Source organism: Gastrolobium bilobum, unplaced genomic scaffold, assembly GCF_033153095.1.
Source record: "Gastrolobium bilobum isolate Gb01-03AN ecotype WA unplaced genomic scaffold, APGP_CSIRO_Gbil_v1 utg2933, whole genome shotgun sequence".
NCBI lineage: Eukaryota > Viridiplantae > Streptophyta > Magnoliopsida > Fabales > Fabaceae > Gastrolobium > Gastrolobium bilobum.
Window position 1 is genome coordinate 439,846 of NW_026898380.1, and position 24,409 is coordinate 464,254.

The 24,409-nt window shown below is 33.0% G+C and overlaps 1 protein-coding gene across 1 annotated transcript; it reads left to right on the plus strand.

The window, feature by feature from the left end:
* Positions 1-13,729: 13,729 nt before the first annotated feature.
* LOC133315522 (uncharacterized) lies at positions 13,730-14,796 on the plus strand. The gene is made up of 2 exons (XM_061517155.1): positions 13,730-13,904; positions 13,991-14,796. Exons 1-2 carry the CDS (start codon positions 13,730-13,732, stop codon positions 14,794-14,796), a joined length of 981 nt encoding a protein of 326 aa, XP_061373139.1.
* Positions 14,797-24,409: the final 9,613 nt, after the last annotated feature.

Below are 24,409 nucleotides of genomic sequence, written 5' to 3' on the forward strand. Positions count from 1 at the left end.
TTTGTGAAGTTGGAAATGATCAAAGTGAGAGAAGCATATATAGAGGCACATGAAGAGAAGCACAAGTTGAATAAGGAAACTTGGAGGAAATTGAGTGAGGAAAAAGACACATGGGAATATATTCTACTACATGTTCAAGAGCTGGCTTCTTATTTATTTATTATTTCAATTTCAGCTCACATCCTTATTTAGTAGTAGTATTTGACTAGACTACACTAGACAAGATAAGAAGCACGTGTCTATCTATTTATTAATTTTTAAAGGAGTTTTTTTTTTTTTTTTTCACCCACCAAAGTAGAGGCAATATCCTGGGTATTTTGAGTTTCATCTCTAGAACAATTTTTTTGTTTCGTCTTAATCAGAATATTCTGGTAAGGAAAAAATGAGTATTATTTTTAAGGATAGAAAATTGTGTCATTTTAAGTGAAGAAAAGAGATAGATTATAGAAGAAAGAATGAGTGAAAAAAGTTTTAAAAATGTGAGTCTCACTCCTTTATGGAAATGAAAGAATATAAGATATATCATTTAAAATATACCTAAATAACTTTTACGGTGGCTTACCTAATCAATAAAATATTTTTAGAAGGTGCCCACAATCTTACGATTATCATAACGGATGATTTCCCTTAAATTTGATGTAATTATCCGTCTAATCAACTTACATTATTTACTTTAATCTCATATTAACTTGAACTAGCGGTTTTTTGATAATATTTCTGAGAAATTTATTTTCTCAATATATTCCTAAAAATTATGATTTTTAAGAATAAAAAATATTTTCTTCTACCAAATGGTTTGTTACGGAACACTATCGTAACTATCCTGCAAGATGACTAAAAGAAGTTATTACAACTACACTAAGCATCAGCTTTAAGTTTTATTATATGCTTTGTATTTATAAAGTGAACTTTGTATCAGTCAAAGAATTAGTTTTCCGTTGAGTTAGTTAGCGTAGTTTACGGAAGTAGTTGTGTATAATTAAAGGGATTTAAATCTTACGTAGAGAATTATTCATTCGGTTAATTTTCTGAGAAATGAATTCAAGATGAGTTCACAAAATTCTCTCTCTGTTTCAATGGGATTTCACATGGTATCAGAGCTCTGGTATTGCATTTTTCTTTGTTATTTGATCTTCATTCCTTTCATGGATAATTCTTCTTCAATGGCGAACTAGAACTCTCTTCCAGATTATCTGACAAATCCCTCCAATCCATCCAATCCTCTCTACCTGCATCCGAGTGAGAATCCCTCACTGGTGCTCGTGAATCAACTTCTTGATGGCAAAAACTACAGCACTTGGCTACGTGCAATGAAAATGGCGTTACGTTCTAAAAACAAGTTGTGTTTCGTTGATGGAACGTTCGTCATTCCAGGAGAAAATGATCCAACCTTTCGGGCATGGGATCGGTGTAACACCATGGTGTTGTCATGGTTACATAAGTCTATTCAACCTACCATTGCTAGATCCATTCTTCAGATAGAGAAAGCTCATGAAGTGTGGAAGAATCTTGAGGAACGATTTTCGCATTCTGATATATTCAGAATTGCAGATCTGCAAGAGGATATTCACTGTCTTCACCAAGGAGATTCATCAGTAAGTGACTTCTTCACTGAGATCAAGACATTTTGGGATAAATTGGAGAATCTCCAACCATTACCAAATTGTACTTGCGGAGCGTCTAATAAATTGAAGAAATGTAGAGAACAGGATCAGGTAATAAGGTTTTTAAGAGGCCTTAACGATCAATTCCAACAAGTTCGTTCCCAAATAATGTTGATTGAACCTCTGCCCAACCTGAACAAAACGTTTTCATTAGTTGCTCAACAAGAACGTCAAATGAGTGTTGAAGTTTCTGGAGAAATGACTATTGCATCCAAAGCATATGCAGCTGAGCAACAATAACAACGAAGCTATGCTCGTGGAGCTCCATTTGGTAGAGGAAGAGGAGGACGTGGACGAGGTACCAAGTTGTGTACGTAATGTGGTCGCACCAACCACACAATCGAAACGTGTAATGCCAAACACGGATTTCCTCCAGGATTCAAAAGCAAGGGAAGGATTGTTTCTGCTAATGCAACTATTGCAGAATCTGAAGAAACTAATAAGATGAAAGATTCTATGGTGTCAATATCTCAACAAGAATACCAGAGTTTTCTTAATGTGATGAATCAGTCAAAGATTGATAATGGAGTTGAGGACAAGACTCATATTGCAACTGCACATTTTGCTCAATCCAAAGAAAGTACGGCTTTCAACACCAACTCTGGTAAGGCTTTCAATCATTGGATTATTGATACAGGAGCTACTGACCATATAAGTTGTTTTGTTTCTTTCTTTTCCTCACTCAAGAAAGTTGATCCAATTGCAATCATGCTTCTGAATAATCATAAAGCCACAACCAACTATTCAGGAACAGTATTGCTATCAAATCACTTAGAACTCACTAATGTGCTATATGTTCCTGAGTTCCATGTGAATCTGATATCAGTAACGAAATTGCTAGCAACAATACCTTGTGAACTTACCTTTCGTGATTCCAATTATTTTATAAAGCAGATTTCATCGAGGCAAGTGATTGGTTCAGCTAAGCTTCTGGTCTTATTGCATTCTACATGCAATTCACTTGATTAACAGAGTCAGCTCCCCTACTCTTCTTGGAAAGACCCCTTTTGAATTACTTCATAAGGCACAACCAGTGTTTGTTCAACTCAAAGTGTTTCGATCTCTATGCTATGCTACCACCTTGTCTGCCATGCACACTATATTTGCTCCACGTGCTCGTAAATGTGTTTTTCTTGGATATAAGAGTGGAACAAAAGTATATGTGGTACTTGATTTGTCCTCACATCAGATATTTGTCTCAAGAAACATCATTTTTTATAAAACCTGTTTTCCATTTTCTAAAACTCAAAATTCCAGCCCATCACATACTGAAATTTACCCAACTACCACACCGTTAATTTTTTATGAACTTCTTCAATCACATATAGCAGCCACTCCCATATTGCCTTTTACCCAAACCCACTCTACATCACCTGATTCATCAAATTTACCTATTACTCAGCCCTTTACTGATCCATCAAATGTCTCTCTTCGTCATTCTGATCGTCCACGACGCACTCCTACTTATCTGAATGATTTCCATTGCACTATGAATACCACTACTCCCTATCCACTATCTTCCACTCTTTCCTATAATGCTTGCTCTCAGAATCACACTTCTCTCGGTTTTACTCTTAATTCCTTGAATGAGCCCAATTCATATGCTGAGGCTGTTCAATATGAGTGCTGGAAAAATGCTATGCAGGCTTAAACCTCTGCATTAGAGTTAAACAAAACATTGAGTTTCACATATTTGCCTCACGACAAGCACCCTATCAGATGCAAGTGGGTTTACAAGACCAAGCTTAAGGCAGATGGAACAATTGAAAAGCACAAGGCCAGGCTAGTTTCTAAAGGCTACACTCAGCTTGAGGGGGTGGATTTTCTTAACACATTCTCCCCAGTGGCCAAAGTTGCTTCCATACACATTTTATTATTTGTGACCACTGCGAAGGGGTGGTATTTGGAGTAACTAGATGTGAATAATGCATTCTTGCATGGTGAGTTACACAAAGAAGTATACATGGTGCCACCACCTAGAGTAAAAACACCACAACCTGGCCAAGTATGCAAACTACACAAGTCATTGTATGGGTTAAAACAGGCCAGCAGACAATGGTTTTCACGATTGAGCTCTTCTTTATTGTCAATTGGTTATGAGTAATCACAAGCTGACCATTCCTTGTTGATCAAATCGCGAGGAAAATCATTTACAACACTACTAATCTATGTAGATGACATAGTGCTAGCTGGTAATGACAGAGATAAAACTCTGTAAAGAAATACCTTGATGATATGTTTAAAATTAAAGATTTAGGAGATCTGCATTATTTTCTTGGCTTGGAGATCATCAGATCAAATGATGCGCTGGTGCTTAATCAGCGCAAATATGCTTTAGAGATAATAACATATGGTGGTATGCTAGGAGGCAAGCCTTGCTCTACACCATTGGAATCAAGTGTTAAATTGGAACGTGATAAAGGAAAACCTTATGAAGAACCTGCTAGCTATCGGAGACTTGTAGGAAGGCTGTTGTATTTAACAACAACACGTCCTGATATTTCTCATGCAGTCCAGCAACTCAGTCAGGAAAAAATGCCCTGTTGTTTCATGACTGACATACAATACTTTCAAAAATGATGGGTAATTTGGTAAATTCGATTCACATTCTCATCAATATATTACAATCAATCAAACGTAGCATCAGTCAAGTTAACTTAATTTTTTCGGCAATATTTTGAGCTACCAAACACCTTTTTGTTACTTTTCTTGGGCAAAATATTTTCCTTCCAAGATTTTTCGATAAAAAAAAAAATCTCTTGCACTAAACGCCCCTAAATGTCAATTTTTTATCCCAATAGTGTAATTGTGGTAGAATATTTTGCCAAAATAATTTTCAAAAACGATTCTATCAGAAAATCGATATTGGGTTAACTCCAGTTGAAGCCGATTTTTGTCCAGTTTATTAATTTTTGACCAAATTACATACATGATTAATTAATTAACTGAATTAAATCAATTAATGGTTCGGTTCCCGATTCAAACTGGTCCAACCGTTTAGGTTAGATAATATTTAATAACACTACTCCAGAGACTGGTTGAATAATAAAAGAATCTATAATTGAAATAAAAATAAAAATTAAGAAATATTATTTTATGTAATTATATCGTGCCAAAAATAAAAAGAGGAAGAGAAGGCAAAACACGAATCTGTTTGGTGCGAGTAGGGTGATTATTTAGTGATATTAAAAGAAGAGAAAAATTACTCTTATATGACATGTGGTAAATTTTTCTACTACACAGTCTTCGATAATTGTGTCATCTTTTTCTTTTTTTTTTCTTTTTATTTTTCAGGTGATGGAGCCCACAAATTTATCTCTATGACATGAAATAACTTATCTCCTTTAACATGAGATTAATAAAATCTTCAAAAGAATATACTTGACGTGAAATATGTCGGTGAATTCCTGGTGCATGGGATGGAATTCAAATTTCAAAGTCAAGCCCGCCTTGAAAATTCTCCACTAAAGTATACTGTTTAAAACTTGTGGATTCAGCTACGTCGACGTGTTCTTCACAATTATATGATATAATAAAGGGAAAATATACTTTTATATTGTATGAAAGATTTTTTTTTTTTATATACATACATTGATTTCGGTGTTTTTTTTATTTTTTTATTCTTTTTTATAATGGATGGGTCCTACACATAATTATCTTTATTGCATTAGAGAGTTCTCTCTTATTGCATGAGATTAATAAAGCCTTATAATAAAAGGATCTATTTATATCTAGTGGTATTAGATGATTATCTTATGTAATAGAAATAAGAGAGTGAGGTCTATTATTAAAAAAAACTAATGAATCTTACTATTTAATTTTATTTATGTTGCATAAAATAATTATTTTTTTATAACAAACTCATTATATGCCTGTCTTGTAGAAAAAAAAATTGTTGTGGTAAAAATAGTGTAAAAAGTTTATTTAAAATTATTTGTTCACAATATTTGCGTAATAATAATAATAAGTAGCTAAAAAAGAAGAGAAATGTTATACTTACAATCTATTTTTATTTATAACCTCTTATAACTATATCTTAACCGTTGATTTTCATCAATCAACGGTTATCATTTATTGTGAATTAATAATTAATTAATGAGTTTAATTTGAAAAAATAATAATCGTTGATTGACGAAAATCAACAATGTTAAAATATGATTGTAAGAGGTTGTAAACAAAAATAGATTGTAAGTATAACCTTGTTAAAAATGAAATATTATTAATGATATGATAGTAGATTAGTAGTGCGTAGAAGTTTTACATTGACCCGAATTCATCTTAATTTGTCCTGGTCTTGCTTTGTTTATTAGTGGGGGGCCCTTGCCCCTTGTTTCTATGTTGTCATGATTTCTATTTTCAACATTTTCCACGTTGCACGAATTATTAATTAAGAGAGTTGTTGCCATTTTTTATAAGTATTATATTTCTAAAAAAATTAAATAAAAAATAATATGTTTATTTTTAAATTGGTATAAATTAATACCATGATATATTTTAAATTAAATTAAAAATAAATATATTTTTACATATCCGTTTCAGAATGAAATAAACTTTTAAATAATTTTATCAAATATTAAAAACAAATTATCAAATATTTATTGATAGTTAATTTTATAATAATATTAATATTTTATTAAATAGAAATAGTAAATAAATAATATCTAACCATGAAAAAAAAGAGAAATGGACATTAAAGTCATGAACTTAAACTATACCGATGCATTGTAGTGGCAGACTTTGCTTGTAACTTTAGTTTTTCTATATTCTACGCGCTTCACACACACTTTTGAAAGATTAAAGGGAAAAGTGTCTGTATTTTTATTGGGAAATGTTTTAAAGTTGTGTTATTTTAAGTGATAAAAAAAGATAAATCATTGAAAAAAATGGGTAAAAAAAATTTAAAGGTGTGAATCTCACCTTTTTACGAGAGTGAGAGGATATAAGGTAGGTCATTTAAAATGACACATCTTTTTTCAATTTTTATAGGACATAAATTTAAATTTTTTCAAGAGAGAAATAGATATAAAGAGATGGGATCTATATTTTTATTTTTTTATCTTTATTTTTTTCAGTAAAATCCTATGTCTATTTTTCTTTTAAAAGAATTTAAATTTATGTCCTTTAAAAGAATAGATATATTAAGATTAAATATAGGGGATTACTTCTCTCATGTAATATGAGAGAAGTTTTCTATGCTAAGAGATAAATAAAATGGGTCCCACTAACTTTTAGAAAAAAAAAGAAAAAAAAAGAGGCACATTTTTCAAAAAAAGAGTGACATGAGAAATCCATCTTATGCAACGTAAGAGTATGATTTCCCTTAAATATATTATATAACACTACATTTTTCAATAAAAGAGTCATATGTACTCGTAACTTCAAGGGAGCCTTTTTTTTAGGTAGGCCAATTTATACTCGTATAAGGGAGAAACTTATTTTTTTTTCTCAAAAGAATATGGTTAATTTCTCATTAATATATACCAAATAATTATTTGGTAGATCAATTTTTACTCTTGTGAATTACTCAATGAGAAATCAGTATTTTCAATTAAAAATTTTAAGAAACCCTGATAAATTAAAAACCTTTTTGCTAAACTTAATCTTAACATCACATTTTGGTAGTGAAAAAAAAAAACAAATTTGGTTAATATGGTTGGATGCACTTGCATAGGTGCTTGTTTTCGGTGGACAGAGAGCTTGTGTTTCCTTTTCAAAAGTAGGAGAGAAAAAAAAGAATTAAGAGAAAATTTAGAAAAAAATAAAAAAATATTTCCTTTTTTGGTAAAGAATCACTAAATTTATCGTGGTCGGAACCATATTAAAAAAATCCCTTGCGGAGGCTAGTGGATGTTACAACGTGCGAGAAAATGAATCATTGAATTCTACCGCGACCATTTCTGTTATTCTTTCGGTGCAAATATCTTGTGTCAAATGTCATTTTCCTTAAGTTGATATTAAGATGTGAGAAGAAATATTGATATAAGGTGATTCAGTGTAATTGCTGCTTAGTCTTTATTTAATTCATTTAAATAATTAAGTGGCTATAAAATAAACTTTGATTTCGCTATAAATAACACATATTAATAGTACACTGAATGATTAAAAAAAAAAGACAAAAAAAAGGGGTTATCTAATGCCTCTTATTAAAAGGATAGATCGAATTATTAAAAGTAAAAAGTCAGACAGCTAATTGAAGAAAGTACAAAAAGTGAGACCCACTGATTGACCATGACCAAATTAATCAACCACTCACTTCCTACCCATATTCCGCTAATTGGTCAATTACTCAATCCATTGAATTGAACCTAGAAAAAGAAAAACCCGAACTTTCTTACGGCATGTTCGCATTCATGAACGGGTTTATTTTTTCTCACATGTCCACGTCCAATTTATTAAGCACCTAATTAGGACAATTACTCCTTGGAATTCAAATCCCATGGTCTAACTTTTGAGTACACGATTGAAAAAAAAACACTGCATTGATTAAAAATTAAGGATTTAATTATTTTAAAGTGATAAGTATATTTTAAAAAATAAAAAATTTAGAGGATAAAGTATAATAATTTTGATAATTAAAACTTCAACTAATAATTATAACTCTATATTTTTCAATTTAAAAGAATCATTACATGTGGGTTAAATCCAACAAATGCTACGAGCTAGACGATTAACACAATGAAACGGAGGTAAGCGAAAAGATAAGTATTGGGCAAGTGCTTCTCTTACACATCTTTTTTTTTTCCCCTTATATAGTTCGTGGTTAAAAATATATTAATAAAAAAAAACTCCTTCTTATTTTAGTTTAGCGAATGACCAGCTTATCTTGAATCCGTTGATATTAAATTTTCATATGATAAGAAAATTTTGCATTTATCTCTATCTATTTTTGATAGATTTTTACAAATTTTAGTAGGATTTTATTTATTTAATATTTATAAATATAATTTTGTACACAATAGAGTCAACTCCTCTTAATACATTTTGTAATTTCCATTCAAATCCTCCTTCCGACTCTAATATCTTTAAATATAACTCTAGCATTCCTGTAGGAAAATATTTTCACTATTACGAGAATACTAAAGACTCAATATATTTTTTATTAAATATATGTAAAGAATCTTGGGATACATCACCACAAAAGCTAGTTCAAAGGGTGTGAGTGCTCAAGACTTTATAAACTTCATATTAGTTGCACATACAATCAATGTGAGACTATATATCTTAACACGCCCCCTCACACGAGAGCCTATTGGGGCTTGAAGAATGGATGATGCAACAGGCCCAGCCTACCTTGCTAAGAAATTCCACTTGAAAGAAAGTGGGGGGCGGCGAGGATCGAACCCGGAAAGCGAGACTCTGATATCATATAAAGAACTTTCAGATACACCATCTCAAAAGCTAGCTCAAAGAGTGGGAGTGCCCAAGATTTTATAAACTCTACATTAGTTGCACATACAATCAATCTGGGATTATATTTCTCAACGATATAGAAAATAATTTTTTTATTTTTTTATTTTTTTATTTTACCCATCTTTATATGGTTATTTCTCTTAAATTTTCTGCTTTTAATAAAAAAAAATACATTCTCCTATAGCATTAAAGATATACTCCCGGCTCCCCCATAGTTAGAGTTTGCAATAACTATTTCTCTCTATATTTATATATTCTCGCGGGACAGCTGGCTCATTTGAAACCTTGGATTCGGGGGAGGGGCAGGGATGGGAATAAAAATTGTCCCAGCGAACCATCCCCCAGAATTGTCGAATATGTGAAATTATTTTATTTTTTTAATTAACCCAACTCTAAATCTCTAATTATTTTTTAAGTAAGTTGGCTGCCTAAATATTTTCGCAAATTTCGACTCCATAAGTTAATCATGGGACTAAAATTACTTTCAGTAAATTATAGGAGGACAAAATTTAAATATTACATTGTAATATTTAAATACGAAAAAGTACTATTTTGAAACTTATTTACGAATCTACAGCCACCCATCGCTTTTAGAATAGGACACAACCTGTTGCGCCTAGAAGAGGCGCCTAAGGGGCCTAGGATGAGCCTCATGTTAGGTGCAACTCATACGGTAATAATACATGACATCAAATTTTTAACAGTTTTATCGTAAAACTTTAGAATGTCATAACTTTTGATTCGGGAGTTTGAATTAGATGATCTTTTTTTATTCCACATAACTTTTCGAGATTTACTCGCTAACAAATCCCAAAGGTCAAAAAATGCTTCCTTGTACCCTGTTGGCACATTTTATCTATGTGAATGTGAATGATGTTATTTGAGTTGAAATTTTGTCTCCCACAAACATAGTTTGAATTTGGAACAATGGTGCCACAACCACAAGAGCGTTTAAACCCAGAAGCCTCATAGTTCTTTTCGAACTAACATCATGAGCTGCAACACATGTCATCAATTTCTTTACAGTGTACTAAACTTTAGGGTACAGATACCTACTTTCTAACTAGTTGAATAAGTTTTACATAATTTCTCTTGTCCATTAAAACAATGAGTCACAATTATTTGTTAGTGTTGGAAAGTAAAAATAATAATAGGAATTAAATAATGTCATTCACGTTAACTGTAACATCATCTATAACTAACTAATGTAGAGAATATCACATTATTTCTTATATTATATTTTAATAAAAATAACAAAAAATATAGAGGAATATAACTTAGGAAGATCAACTAGTTAAACTAACATTTATTTTGAACATGGATTTGAGTTAGTACATAACTTTTCACATTCTACTATCTTACAATAAAGTCTACATCCTAAACTATTTCACATCAGTACCATGCATATATTACATTCCTAACTACTTAAAGATTACAAATTATTACATTACATGAGTATCACTTTAATTTAGCCTATAAGTATAAGTTTCCACATTGTATAAATGAAATATAGCTACGGCTCGTTGATTTTCAATTACTATATAGAATTCTGAATGGCCTTCATAAAGATACAGTAACGGCCCAGAAATATCTCAGTAATATTGTGGTTTTCTAACTATAATCATTTCAGCCATAAGAACGAAAAATATCATTCTCTCATGTAATTTCAAAAAATGAAGTAATAATAATAATAAAATGTATAATATTTAACTAAATGGATCTATGCATGTGAAATAGTCTGAATGGCAGAGCTCAAGCCAAGATAAAACGTTTCTTATCCTATAATCATCTGAACCTAAATTTTGTGGGACAGTTCACGACAACATCATACATTTAAAATTTACACATTCTCTTAGTAATAATTTGATACCAAATAATTCATCAGTGTGATAATCAACTTGAAAAGAAATAAAATTTTAGAATTAAATAATAATAAAGCTAAAGATAGAAATAAAGTCAAATAAAAAAAGAAATTTAGAAAAGGAACTTGACAGAGTAACAACACCATTAAAAATGTTCAAGTTTTTAAATAAGAAAAAAAATGAGAGAAGATTTTTATCTCTCAATATTATTTTATTGTCTCTTCGCCTCTCTTTTCTTTTATCGGTCTACTCTATTTTCTGTCGAGTTTTGCTCTTGGTTTCCTTTTCTTCTCTCTCTATTGTTTTCCTTTCTTTTGTTCTCCGTTTCCGTCAGGTGGTATATGTATATATATATATATATATATATATATATATATATATATATATATATATATATATATATTGTTGATTTAACAAAATAATATTAATAATTAGATTTACTTAAATTCTAACGAAATGAAATAAAAATCCTAACGAAATAATCTTGTCTTTTCAAATAAAATTTTAGTAACTATCGTCATCTAAGTATCATCATAAAAAATTTCCGAGTATCCTTACGGTGCATACATTTGTTATTGTATTTATTTATTTATTTGTTTTCATTTTAATTTATTATTTATATATTTTATATATACTTATTAATTTATCTATTACATTTAATATTTAATTAATTATTTTACTATTATTATATTATATTATATTTTATATATCTATATTTATTTATTTATATTTATATTTACATTGCACAGCGTCAATATGGGGCAAAAAAATTAAAATAATACATTTAAATTTAATAATTACGAATTTAATGCTGTTTTGTAAAAAATTACACATCTGCTGCACAATGTGCCGCCACTTTTGGGCGTTACATGCGTGCTCTATATATTCCCCCACCCCCTCCATTCAATTCACCCATCTTCTCTCACTCTTCATATCTATCTTCTCCACCAACATTCCTTTATCTTTAATTTAGTATTTGAATTTTATTTCTTATTCTATTTAAAAATGAGCTCAAATCCTGATTATGTTCGTGTTGTGTTATATTACAATGGTAGGAAGGTAGAAGGTCGACGAGGTGTCATCTTCGAAGGTGAAAAAAGGTCGACACGTATCCAACGCAACACAACCATTGGCGAACTGCATCAGAGAATTCGGCAGAAGTTAAGTCTTCCAGACAACCAATGTATCACTGAGATCACGACAAGGGTGTGGCAAGGTGATAAATACATTAGTTTGAAAGTGCTTGACGATGAAGACTTGGAGATGACAATGGAAGAATTTTGCAACCAGTCAAGGACAGATTTTCTAGAGTTGTATGTCGACATCGCCGCAACCGAGAATGCTCCCTTACCGATGAGGTCAGTTTATTTAAATTCTCCCCGTCTTCCAGCTTCTCCTGCCGCTCATGCGTCTCCAGTTGGTAACTTTTCTGAGGGAGATGAAAATGATCCGACTTGGGAAATGCACGACGAAGATGACGATGACGACGATGAAAATATGGCAATGGAAGAACGTCTTCTGGCGGAGGATGCTAGTGCTTCAGAAGGAGATGAATCCCGTGAGATGGGTGCGTCTCAAATCCCAATATTCCATCAAACAGTTGTCGCGCAAATGCCGCAGTTGAATGACGTTGCGTCTGCCCCGTTCGGTATTCACCATGAAGGTAATTGATCCCATTTGTATATAGCTGAATAGATAACTGATTTAATACCTGAATTAGTAAGTTTGTATTAAAAAATTATAATCCGCAATTGCAGGTAACACAGATGTTATTCCTTTTTGGGAAGATATTCCGCATTATTCCTACATTGATTGGAGTTATCAGAGCGAACAAGAATCATGTACTGATGGTTCGGTCTCTGGATCGGCTTCAATACAAGGTCCGTGGCAACTGGGTGACATGTTATTTGTCAATCAAGAATTTGCGACAAAAAAAGATGTCCAAATGGCACTTAAGCACAACCTCATTAGGGAGCATCAAGAAGCCATTGTAATTGAGAGCACGCCTGCAAAGTTGTCAATGAAATGTTGTGTGTATGATCAAGGTTGTCTGTGGCGCGTAAGGGCGATTAAACCGGTGTTTCGTGAAAATTGGAAGATTACGAGATGGGGTGAAAAACACGAATGTGTGAATGAGCACATTTCCCAGGGTCATAGACAGCTCGATGCTGACGTTATTGCAGATCTCGTCATAGGTACGTATTTATTTACCGTATAGACATGTCAATGTTTACGTACTGCCGTGTAATTAAATTCGTTCAATGTTATCGAGGCACTGATATCCTCTTCAATGCAGGGATGATAAAGTCAGAACCATCTGTGTCAATCTCTTTGGTGCAAAAAAGGATAACTGCTAAATATGGCTTTAAAGTTTCCTACAGAAAGGCGTGATATGCGAAGCAGAAAGCGATGGCAATTATGTACGGCGATTGGGAGGAATCATATGCTTTTTTGCCAAGGTGGTGCGAATACATGCTTCGCTTTTCTCCAGGTTCATTTTATCATATACAAACAAATGATCTTTATGCCGAGCAGAGCTTAGTTTCTGGAAAAAAGGTTTTTCATCGCATTTTTTGGACGTTTAGACAGTGTTGTGAGGCGTTCAAATTTGTCAAACCCGTCATACAAATTTATGGAACACATTTATATGGGAAGTACAAAGGGAAATTGTTGGTGGCCACAGCCCAAGATGGTAATGACGAATGTTTACCGATTGCTTTTGCCATCGTTGATGGCGAGACCTTGGATGCATGAAACTATTTTCTCGTTAATATTCGTGCTCATGTTACTACCATGTCAAACATATATTTGATATTCGATCGGCATCGAAGCATAATATCTGCTGTGGAAAATAACCCTAATTGGCAGCCGCCAAATGCATATCACGTCTTCTGTATTCGTCATATTGCAAGCAACTTCAATCAAAAGTTTCGGAATGAAGATTTAAAGCGGATGTTAAAGAATTTAGGTATACTCATTGACACGATGCGTAATTATTTCTTTCCATTATGACTGTCAATTTATGTTTAATTCGTTCATGTCCAATTTGTGCAGGTTATACTCCAGCCATGGTTGATTTTGAAAGGAATCTTGCGAGTTTCCGTGAAAGTAGTCCTCAAATTTCTGAGTGGATTGATGCGATTCCTAAGGAAAAGTGGTCGCCAGCCTACGATATTGAAAGACGGAGGTACGGTCATATGACAACAAATTTGGTTGAATCTGTCAATAGGGTTTTGAAGGGGCCCAGAAATATGCCTATAACAGCATTGGTTAAGCATACATATAGCAGATTGGTTGCATATTTTGTTGAGAGAGGAACAAATGCTATTCCACAACTTCAATCAGCTCATCGTCACTCCAAAAATGTTGTTGAATTGGTCAAGAAGAACCAGGTAGATGCAACAGGCCACCACATTCGTGCATACAATGTTGAACATACTGTCTTCAAGGTTGACGCATGTTGGGAGCGTTCATATTCTGTCAACCTCCCACAAAGATACTGTCAGTGTGGAAAGTTTACGGCCTTTAAGTATCTGTGTAGTCACGACGTTACTGCTGCGTTAAGTGTTAGGCAGAGTGCGTTCACTTACGTTGACGACGTCTTCTTGATAACTAACTTGGTCAAGGCTTATTCTTTTCCGTGGGAGCCAATCGGAAACGAGGAAGCAATACCTGAAATTAGTGGTACAGAGATTATTCCTGATTCTACTATGTTGCGTGCAAAAGGTCGTCCAAAGTCAACTCGCATCCGCAACGAGATGGATGAAGTTGAGACAAGCCAGAGCCGTATCAGGTGTGGACTTTGCAAGGAACGCGGCCATAATCGTCGGGGATGTCCAAGTCGTGGGAGAAACGACTGAGATACATATTATGTCATTATTTTGCTGTTGGTTATGTTATTGCTGTAATTGTAATGTCCGTTATGTTGGACTTTTTACTTTCCGTTTATGTATGTTTTTATTCTTGTATTATTAATTAACTGATGCAATTAGTTACCGTAACATAAATGCGCAAAGGACGACAAACAAAAATGTAGCATAGTGAATAGTCCAAATAATATAATAATGTAGCGTCCACAAAATAACAATATGCTACAGTCATAACTAATACAAAATAATAACAATATGAGACAGTCCACAACATAGTGAATACTCCAAATGGCAATGAAACTACGATCACGGTGGCCATGGCCTATGTCGTGCATCCCTATCTGGCAGTATACGTTTGTCCCAGACTGGGTCTCCCTGATGCACATGTGCCTGTTCTTGTCGTGGTGGAGTGTAGAAGTCATCCATCGCCGCACGGATGAAATCATCTGATGGTCCTACACTACTTCCTGGCACCTCAAAAGGGGTGTGTCCCTGACTGTGAGAATCCGTGGCTAGAGTCTCCCCACTGTCATGGCTCTCTGTAACAAGGCCTACAGAGCGATACAACTCAATCGTGTCATCTGCAAACCAAAGGGGGTAATCGACATCAATTCCCTGTGAATAGGGTTGGAAATCAGGCTGCGAGGATGCCGAATCCGCTCCTGCCATAGCCATCGGACTAGCCTGGAAATCTAGCTCCTGTCCGCTCATGTAAGGGTGCTCAGACGCCGCCTGACTAGGACCTGCCGCATACTGCGATCCGTGATGATAAATCAGCTGTGACCCGTAAGTAGGACCAATGAATGGAGGTCTGAACCATCCCTGAGTCTCGACCACTGGTCTCGGTGCCATAATCGGGACAGGCTCAGCAGCAACTCTCTCACGTCTACGTCCTAATCCGCGTCCCTCCCGTCTATTACGAGGAACATCCACGATCAACTGAGGATCAGGCTTTGTCTGCATGGGGGGTGCCTCAGGTCCAGGCTCATCAACTCGTGAACTCTCACGAAACATTCCAATAATCCGGCCAATCTCCTAGTGGATATACTCTATGCCAAATCGAGGAAACTCCTCCGCTGTTGTTGCACGATAAAGCATTTCAAGACCGTCAATCTGTATATTACGAAAACATGTTAGAAATGTGAAACAAATGTAAAATATGTACAAATGAAAGAATTTGTTATGATACTATCACCATGCGGCCTATCTTTGCTTCCCTCCGAGATATGTAGCGCTTTCCCTTCTCTCTGTACCACTCCATGTACGCATGATTAGGTGACATCAAACCATATAATGGAGGTGGCAGTACAATATGTTGAACCCTAGTATTCCATCGATCAATGTGAGCCCTCAGCTTACGTCTCTAGTTCTCTTCAACCTTCCCCCGTAGAGTATGATCATGTATCCCTCTCAACTTTCTTGATTTATCCGGGATGGGTTGATCAAGACCGAACTGTCGTATGCACCTATCCGGTTGACATGCCTCTACTGTGTGGAAGTAGATAATAGGTGTGGCAGATAGCCACAGGTACTGCTGCTCTAGAGTCACGTCAAGCCACTCATATTCGATATATGGCTGCCACACCACCTACAAACAAAATGTTAATCAATATATAGAGTTACAAAAAAAAAAAAACCCATAGAGAAATAACAACATCGTAAGTATCCAACACCTAACCTCATCTCTACATAGTGTGTCCAAAGTTGCCCGATAATGGGTGACCTCATGAGGTTTAAACTTTTCTACAGTATTAAACCTGTCATCAGAAACATTCATTATCAATCATAATCAAGAAGTATACAGTTAGTATATACATTATCAACCATACATTATCGAAATCAAATGAAGTAAATAAATCATACCGGCATCCATAATGTGTGCCCGACTCTGGATGAGGAGGAAGGGGTGGAGCAATGGGTGGGAATCGTATCCATACCCAAATTTGAAGGAGAATATGGCAACCACCCATGTCAGTTCGACGAGCATCTGTCAATTCACACAAATTCCTGAACAAGTGTGTCAAAACTGCAGATCCCCAGCTGAATCGACCAATGTCCTCAAATCCTCCACCTAGCAACGGGACAAGCCGGCAACCAAAATTGCTACCTCCAGACTTATCCGCCAGCAACCAAGTCCCCAACATCCGAGCAATGTGGGCTTTTGTGAAGTAGATCTCGGCATCGTGATTTCCCTCATGATCAGTCCACCGGGTATAATGCCGATCCAAGAATGAGATGCGGAGGTCGCTGAAATGATGGAACTCACCGGCCTCTGGAACATGTCCAAAAACAACAGCACAAGCAGCGTGCCAATCCTCAGAGGTCGATCCGGTGACAACAGTGCCGTCAGTCGGCAAGCCCAATATGCTTGCCACATCTTGTAAGGTGATCGTCATCTCACCTTGGGTCATGTGAAAGGTATGTGTCTCTGGTCTCCACCTCTCGACCAGAGCACTAATTAAAAATGTATCGATCTGTGATAAATTACGCAGTTATCACGTGTTAACGAATTTTATTAAATAATTACATAAATACAAAACGATGTAAATAACATACCTGGATATGTTGCATCCTGGCAACATGTATGAATCCCGCCTGTCTGAGGTACTTTTCGACAACCTGTGGAATAGCACCGGTAGGTGGCCCCCCTTGTGGCTTCCCACGCCTGGTCGTAATTTTCCTTACATGCTTTGTATTCCACACTCGCTGTGAAATATGAGCTTTCTGCGTCCTCTTACGAAGGACCTCCCATCTGTACGGCCCAGGTATAATCCACATGCTGGGATCGGTGGGCTCTACATCCGATGCAGAATCCGATGAAGATGATGACTCAGCCATTATCCTCAACTATATAATATAAAACAACATTTGAATTAATCACATGTAATGCCCCATTTTATTTACAATTTAATTAAGCAGTGACATAATTGATTATCACAAAAATTAAGCATATGCGTCATTTATTTAACTAGAATCGAAATTTATGAAGTCCCGCCAAAACGTAGAACAGTTATTTATTTGCAATTAAATAATAATAATACATCGGACTAAAATAATATAATACTAACTGAATATTTAACCCTAGGTCACTACCAACTTGTCCAATACGTACTAATCATCACACCTAACTAACTACAAAGTTATGCACTCCCGCATTAATAACATCATACATACGAAATTTACGAAGTCCCTAACACTATTTATAAATCACTAATTAATATGCTAAACCCTAATGCATAATTAAAAATTAATAATAATAACTACGTAATAATAAAATTACTATATCATTACAACATTCATAGCATGCCACAAAATTTTTAAGTGACTATCCTAATGTTCCAAGCCTCTAATATACAATCAATCCTAACATGTATTACTAACTAGTACTGTAATTTAAATGTATACATATAAGGTATTATGACCTTACCTACGTTGGCAGAGCTTCGCTACGAACCGCGGTTAGAGAGAGGTTAGAGAGGTGAATGAGAGCCTGTTTGGATCCTCTTATTTTTAAGCTAGAAGCTACTTATAAGCTAAAGTTAAAAAAAAAAGAGCTTAAAAAAATAAGCTAAAAGCTGTTTGGAAATTACATAAAAATTTTAGCTTAAAAATTAATTAAAAGCACATATTTCAAGAAAATTATCTCTCTCTATTTTTATCACTCTTCATTTAAAAAAAAGCACACAATTCAAGAAAAACATATAAAAGCTTAAAAAAAAGCTCTTAAGAGGAGCTTTTAGTTTTCAGCTTTTTTCTTCATTATTAAAAAAAGAGCTTTTTGTTATAAGAGCTTTTTCCAGAACCTGTTTGGCCTAGCTTATGCTTATAAGGAGCTTCTAGCTTAAAAAAACATGATCCAAACAGGCACTGAGTAAGGAGTGAAAAAAGGAAAGTGGGGTATATATAGCTTGCACATGAGACGCCCTCTTTGAGCGTCACATGTGACGCCCCAATGGGGCGTCTTCCACAAGGGAGAGACGCCTGACGTCCAAAGGAGGCGTCTCATTGTGCAACAGATGTGTAATTTTTTACAAAACAACATTAAATGCGTAATTATTTAATTTAAATGTATTATTTTAATTTTTTTGCCGCCAATATGGCGCTTCATTTTGTTACAGTGGCGCTCTCAGCTCCATTCTTACGCCCAAAGCGTCTAATTTTAAAATGTATTTATTTATTTATTTTTAATTTAAATTTAAATATTAAATTAACAAAGGTAAAAGGTTCCAAACAGGATACAAGAAAGCATTTCTAATGCGCGTACTTTTGGGTGAGACCAATCTGGCCCCATTTTGGGCATAACTAATTGCTATATGTTTGTAAATAGGTTTCAAAATATTATTTTTTTTTTGTATTTTCTTATGTAATTTATAATATTTAAATTTTTTTATCGTAAAATATGTACATATACTTATAAAAGCTTACTTTTTAGTCATTTCATTATTAATTAATTCATTAAATTTAAAATAAAAAGAATTTACTTTGCAATTTCCAATTTGTTAAAGAAAACTTAATTTGTTGTATAATTTTATATTTTTTTAATTTTATTAAATTTTTCTTATATTTTCATTTTTTATTTTTACATCTTCGGGAGAACAAGGAGTTACTCCACCCTCGCCTGCGTTGAAATCCCTAACTTCACGTGAAAATCACATATTTTGATCATCAATTTTAAAAAAGAAAAGTTATAAATGTGTAGATATGTGTGTGTGTGGTTTAGGTCTTTAATATTGGGTTGTTGTGTTAAAAAAGTATATTTAACAGAACATGCTCGCCTTTGCTAGAGCGTAGAAGTCATTTTTCTGATCCAACTAGTGAATCATGTATGACATCCATGATGCACACAAAGCTACTTGTGCTGATAATTAACATGACCGAATTTGCACTCGAAAGCACTTTTCAAATTGTTTTGATTACTTCAAATGTAAAATACAGCACAAGTTGGAAAAAAGGGATAATTGGACAGTGATGTCATGCATGAGATAAGCATCACCAACGCCATCTTTGTGATGCCTACTTACATTTTAAGCACATTAATCACGACTTTTATGTCGGCTTTTGATAAGATATTTATGGTACCTTCTATTCTTTACCCTTTAATTAGCTAATAAAGTTAGGACTAATTTAAAAAGTTATTATCTAAATCTAAGAACAAATATCATATAAAGTTATAAGGAAACACTTCAACTCAAAATTTTAAAAATGATAGACAAAAATTATTTTAATAGTTTATATTATTTTCTAACAAACCTTCTCACACAAGAGTTTTAAGGTTTAAAGCATGGGTATTGTATAGGTTAATTTTTTTTTTTTTTTACTTTATGTTTATTTAATACCACAAATGGAAGACGATGAGTATCGAACTCATGACTTTGTGGTCACTAAAGTTTTGATACATGTAAGAAATAATTTTAATTCAAAATCTTAAGGTGTTGGGTAAGGACCTTTCTAATGATTTATATTATTCCATGATAAATAAAGTTAGGACTAATTTAAAAAGTTATTATCTAAATCTAAGAACAAATATAATATAAATTAGACCATAGAAAAATTATAATATCATGTAAATTAAATTTATAGTTTATTAAATATTTAACGTAAAATTAGTTTTGTATTTTATATCAATTTTAGGTATTCTATTTGTTATAATACAATTGGTCCGAATATATATATATATATATATATATATATATATATATTAATTATTGATACATCATAATTAATTAAATCTAACAAAATTTACTTATTTAATACACAGTAATGCTTTTAACAAAGTGAATGTATCGTTCCACCAAAAAATGAAAAAAGTGAATGCATAGTTAAGAAGAGAAATAAATAACCTTTTTTAACCTTATCTTACCTACCTTTAATTTTAGCTCATTTGTTAATTAAGACCAATTAAATCAAACCGTGACCACTTATGCCAGCATTATAGGATTGTTTGTTGGCTATTTGACCATTTTACCTCTCATTAATTAATTAATAATTATTTTGTCCCTTGTTCGAAACTATCTACCAATCTGCCCCTCTTTAATCGACTACTTTGCATTTTTAATCGACTAAATAGTTGTCGGGAGATTTAATCGACTAAATCTTCTTACTTAATCGATTAAAAAATCATACTGACTTGTTTTCCTTTGTTGCCTGTTGGGAGATTTAGTCGACTAAATAGGGAGATTTAGTCGATTAAATCTCCCAACAGCTATTTTTGCCTGTTTTGGCCATTTAGTCGATTAAAAATGCAAGGTAATCGATTAAAGAGGGGAAGATTGGTAGATAGTTTCGAATCAAGACAAAATACTTATTAATTAATTAATAAAGGACAAAAGGGTGAAAAAGCAATTGTTTGTTATTTATGGTGTTATTTAGAAAATGTCCACAATTTCCGCATGGCTATTTTAATTTAGTCGTACTAGGTATTGTCTTTTCCTTTACATGAAATATTTATCTTATATTGTGTATATATCTTGTTTAAGTAATGTTGGTAATCTTCTTTAGTTTATATATTGTCCGGAGAATGGTGCTCTAGCATTATAAGATTTATTAACGAAAAACTACAACTGTAGCTAATCTATATTAAAAATAACCATATAACTTAAATGAAAAATACCCCTGGAATGAATATTTTAAGGGCTTATGGATATGATAGGAGGATTGTATAAGAGTAGGAAAAAATATGCAAGTGACAAACTCATATCTTATTTAGTGTTTGATGTGTATAATAAGCAGTCTGATATGATCCGATAACTATTATCTTTGCAAGGACTTGCACGGGTTAATCCGTAACAAGACAAGTGAAGATCTGACGTGTTGATGCTAATAAAGATAAAATAGCAGAATAAAATATCATGAGTGCTTACTAAACGTGACTATTAATAATCATAACATAAGGAAGTCACTTACCTCTCTTATAAATATGAGATTTTATACTAGACATGTTTTTGTACCAAAATCTGGTTATCCTGTTATTGATTTAAGCCGTAAGATAGTGTTTGGTTCGAGAGAAAAAATTTTTTACTAGGAAAATATAATTGATAGGAAAATGGTTGAAAAATAAGTTTGGTAGGAAAATGTAAAAAAAGTTGTTTGGTTGATCCAAATATTACCAGGAAAATTTATTTAAATATGCAAAATCTATGTTCGGGAGAAACTTTGCACCTGTTTTTTCACTTCCCTAGTTATCTCAAAATACCACATCTCAAGTGGTATTCTGTAACAGTGAATTTCATCCAAAAATCAATACAAAAGTCATTTTCCCATCTATCCTATTTGTCTGGTATTTCTTGAAAAAAACCTGAACCAAACGTGGTATTTTCCAATATCCACTTATATTTTCCCATCAATCCCAAAATAAACCTTCAACCAAACACTATCTAAGTGTTTTACTCTTGTTTTGCACGCCCCTCCTTATTCATGTTTGTGACGCTCGTGTCAAGGACCGTCATCTTTGGAGGGTGACAGAACAATGATATAATTGGTTTTTTTATATAGTATGCGAGTCTTCGTGACTAAGTAGTTACAAATTCGATTATCAGAGCCTCATGTTCATGGTATCCGAGTCTTCGTGATTAGGTAGTTACAAATTCGATTCTCAGAGCCTCATGTTCAATTAATAAATAATTAAGTATTTGTGAAATTTCTTAGTATAAGTAAACTGGACCTGATGTATCTTTCAAGTTTAAATAGACTTTCGCGTAAGAGAGAATGTTAAAGAAGTATAAAATTATTAATATAACATCATCCAATAATTTAAACTTTTAAGTTGGATTGATTCTTTATATATATATAATATCATACAGAGATTGCACAGTACAATTGAATCGGGTTGGTTGGTTTGGAAAATAGTCAAGTACTCGAGAGATTGACCTACACTCACGTGTACATTCACTTGTGCAGTTGGGCATGTCTCACGTTCTTTGTTTACATACGGTCAAAAGAACCACCAATCTTTTATCCATTATTGTCAAGGACAAAATAATAAAACACTTTGGGTTGTGTTTCTTGACATTTATATGCTTTCTTTTGTTTGAATTTGAAAACCCAAATTAAATAACAATATTTATCGACAAATAAAAACAAAGGCAACATTGTCTAATAAGAATCTTTGCGTAGATTTTACCCCACGAGCTAAAGATCTAAAATTGTTAATTTCAACATCCTAATCTTTAGAGCCAAGCCTAGATGATTGATACTTCTGCCAATATATACCTTGAATCTGCTGTTAGATAAATTTATCGATAAAAGATGAGAATAAAACCGAAAAATACAAAACTACAAAAGATAAAAGATGAGTTTGTTGACCAAAGGAAAGGGTGTACAGCTCCCCCAGAAATCAAGACTAGCAAGAAACCTTGTATGAACATAAAAGAGACCCTACGCAAGGTCAAATAAACCGACCATAATCGTTAATTCAATGCATTACATAATGTGTATAAAAATTTGTTTTAGTAGAAAAAAAAATACTTTATTCGAATGATGGGGAGGGATCTATTTACCACCAATTAAGTTTATCACTTCTTATAACCAAATCTTAACTATTGATAATCAATTTGACGATTATAGTTTATTGGATGACACCTATGAATTAATTTTCAATAAATTATAATCGTCAAACTGATGAAAATTAACTGTTAAGATTTCGTGGTATGAAATGATAAACTTAATTGGTGGTAAGTATATGATTGCTTGATTTATGAAGGTTAATATCTTAATTTATAATATTAAATTAACTTTTTTATTTGTATACTTCTTTATATATAAATTTTAAGGAGAATGATATACTTACCACTAAAAAAGTTTATAACTTTTACAACCAACTTAATCACCGTTGATTTTCGTCAATCTAACGGTTATAATTTATTGAAAATTATTGAGTCGCATTTATTAATTAATTATTAATTTACAATAAATTATAACTGTTAGATTGACGAAAATTAACGGTGATTAGGTTAGTTGTAAATGTGGTAAACTTTTTTGGTGGTAAGTATATCATGCCTCAAATTTTAATTGTAATTGTAATAGTAATTATAGTAATAGTAATAGTGTAATACAACTATTTAAATTGATTGCAATTGACATTGTTACAAGTCTTTAAAACTTGCTATAATGCCAAAAATTTGATCTTATGCTAAACTATCACTTCTTTGTCCCTTAAAAAAGACTATTTATAATCTCAGGGTCGGATCACATCATTACAATGAATGTTTTTCACTCGCAAAAACATTTTTTTACAGTTTATATATATATATATATATATATATATATATATATATATGTGTTGCATTATATGATTCCCAAAACTTTTCATAATTTCAATGAATTAAAATCAAATATATTGTTTTTAATTGTTAGTTTGCAAATTAAAATTCGTCGCTTTCGAGTATTGCTTATTTTTTTTTCTTTTTCTGGGTGGGTTTTTAATCAATGCATATATGATATATGCATTAAAACCTATCATCACTACTCTCGACTCATTGAATCCAAAACTTAAGCCAACCGGGAAACTTCTAAAAACAAGAAATAGTGGAAATGGATATAACCCAAATTTGGGCAAGTTAAGGGTATATTTTGAACAAAGAAAAATATTCGGTGCAGTGTGCAGAGT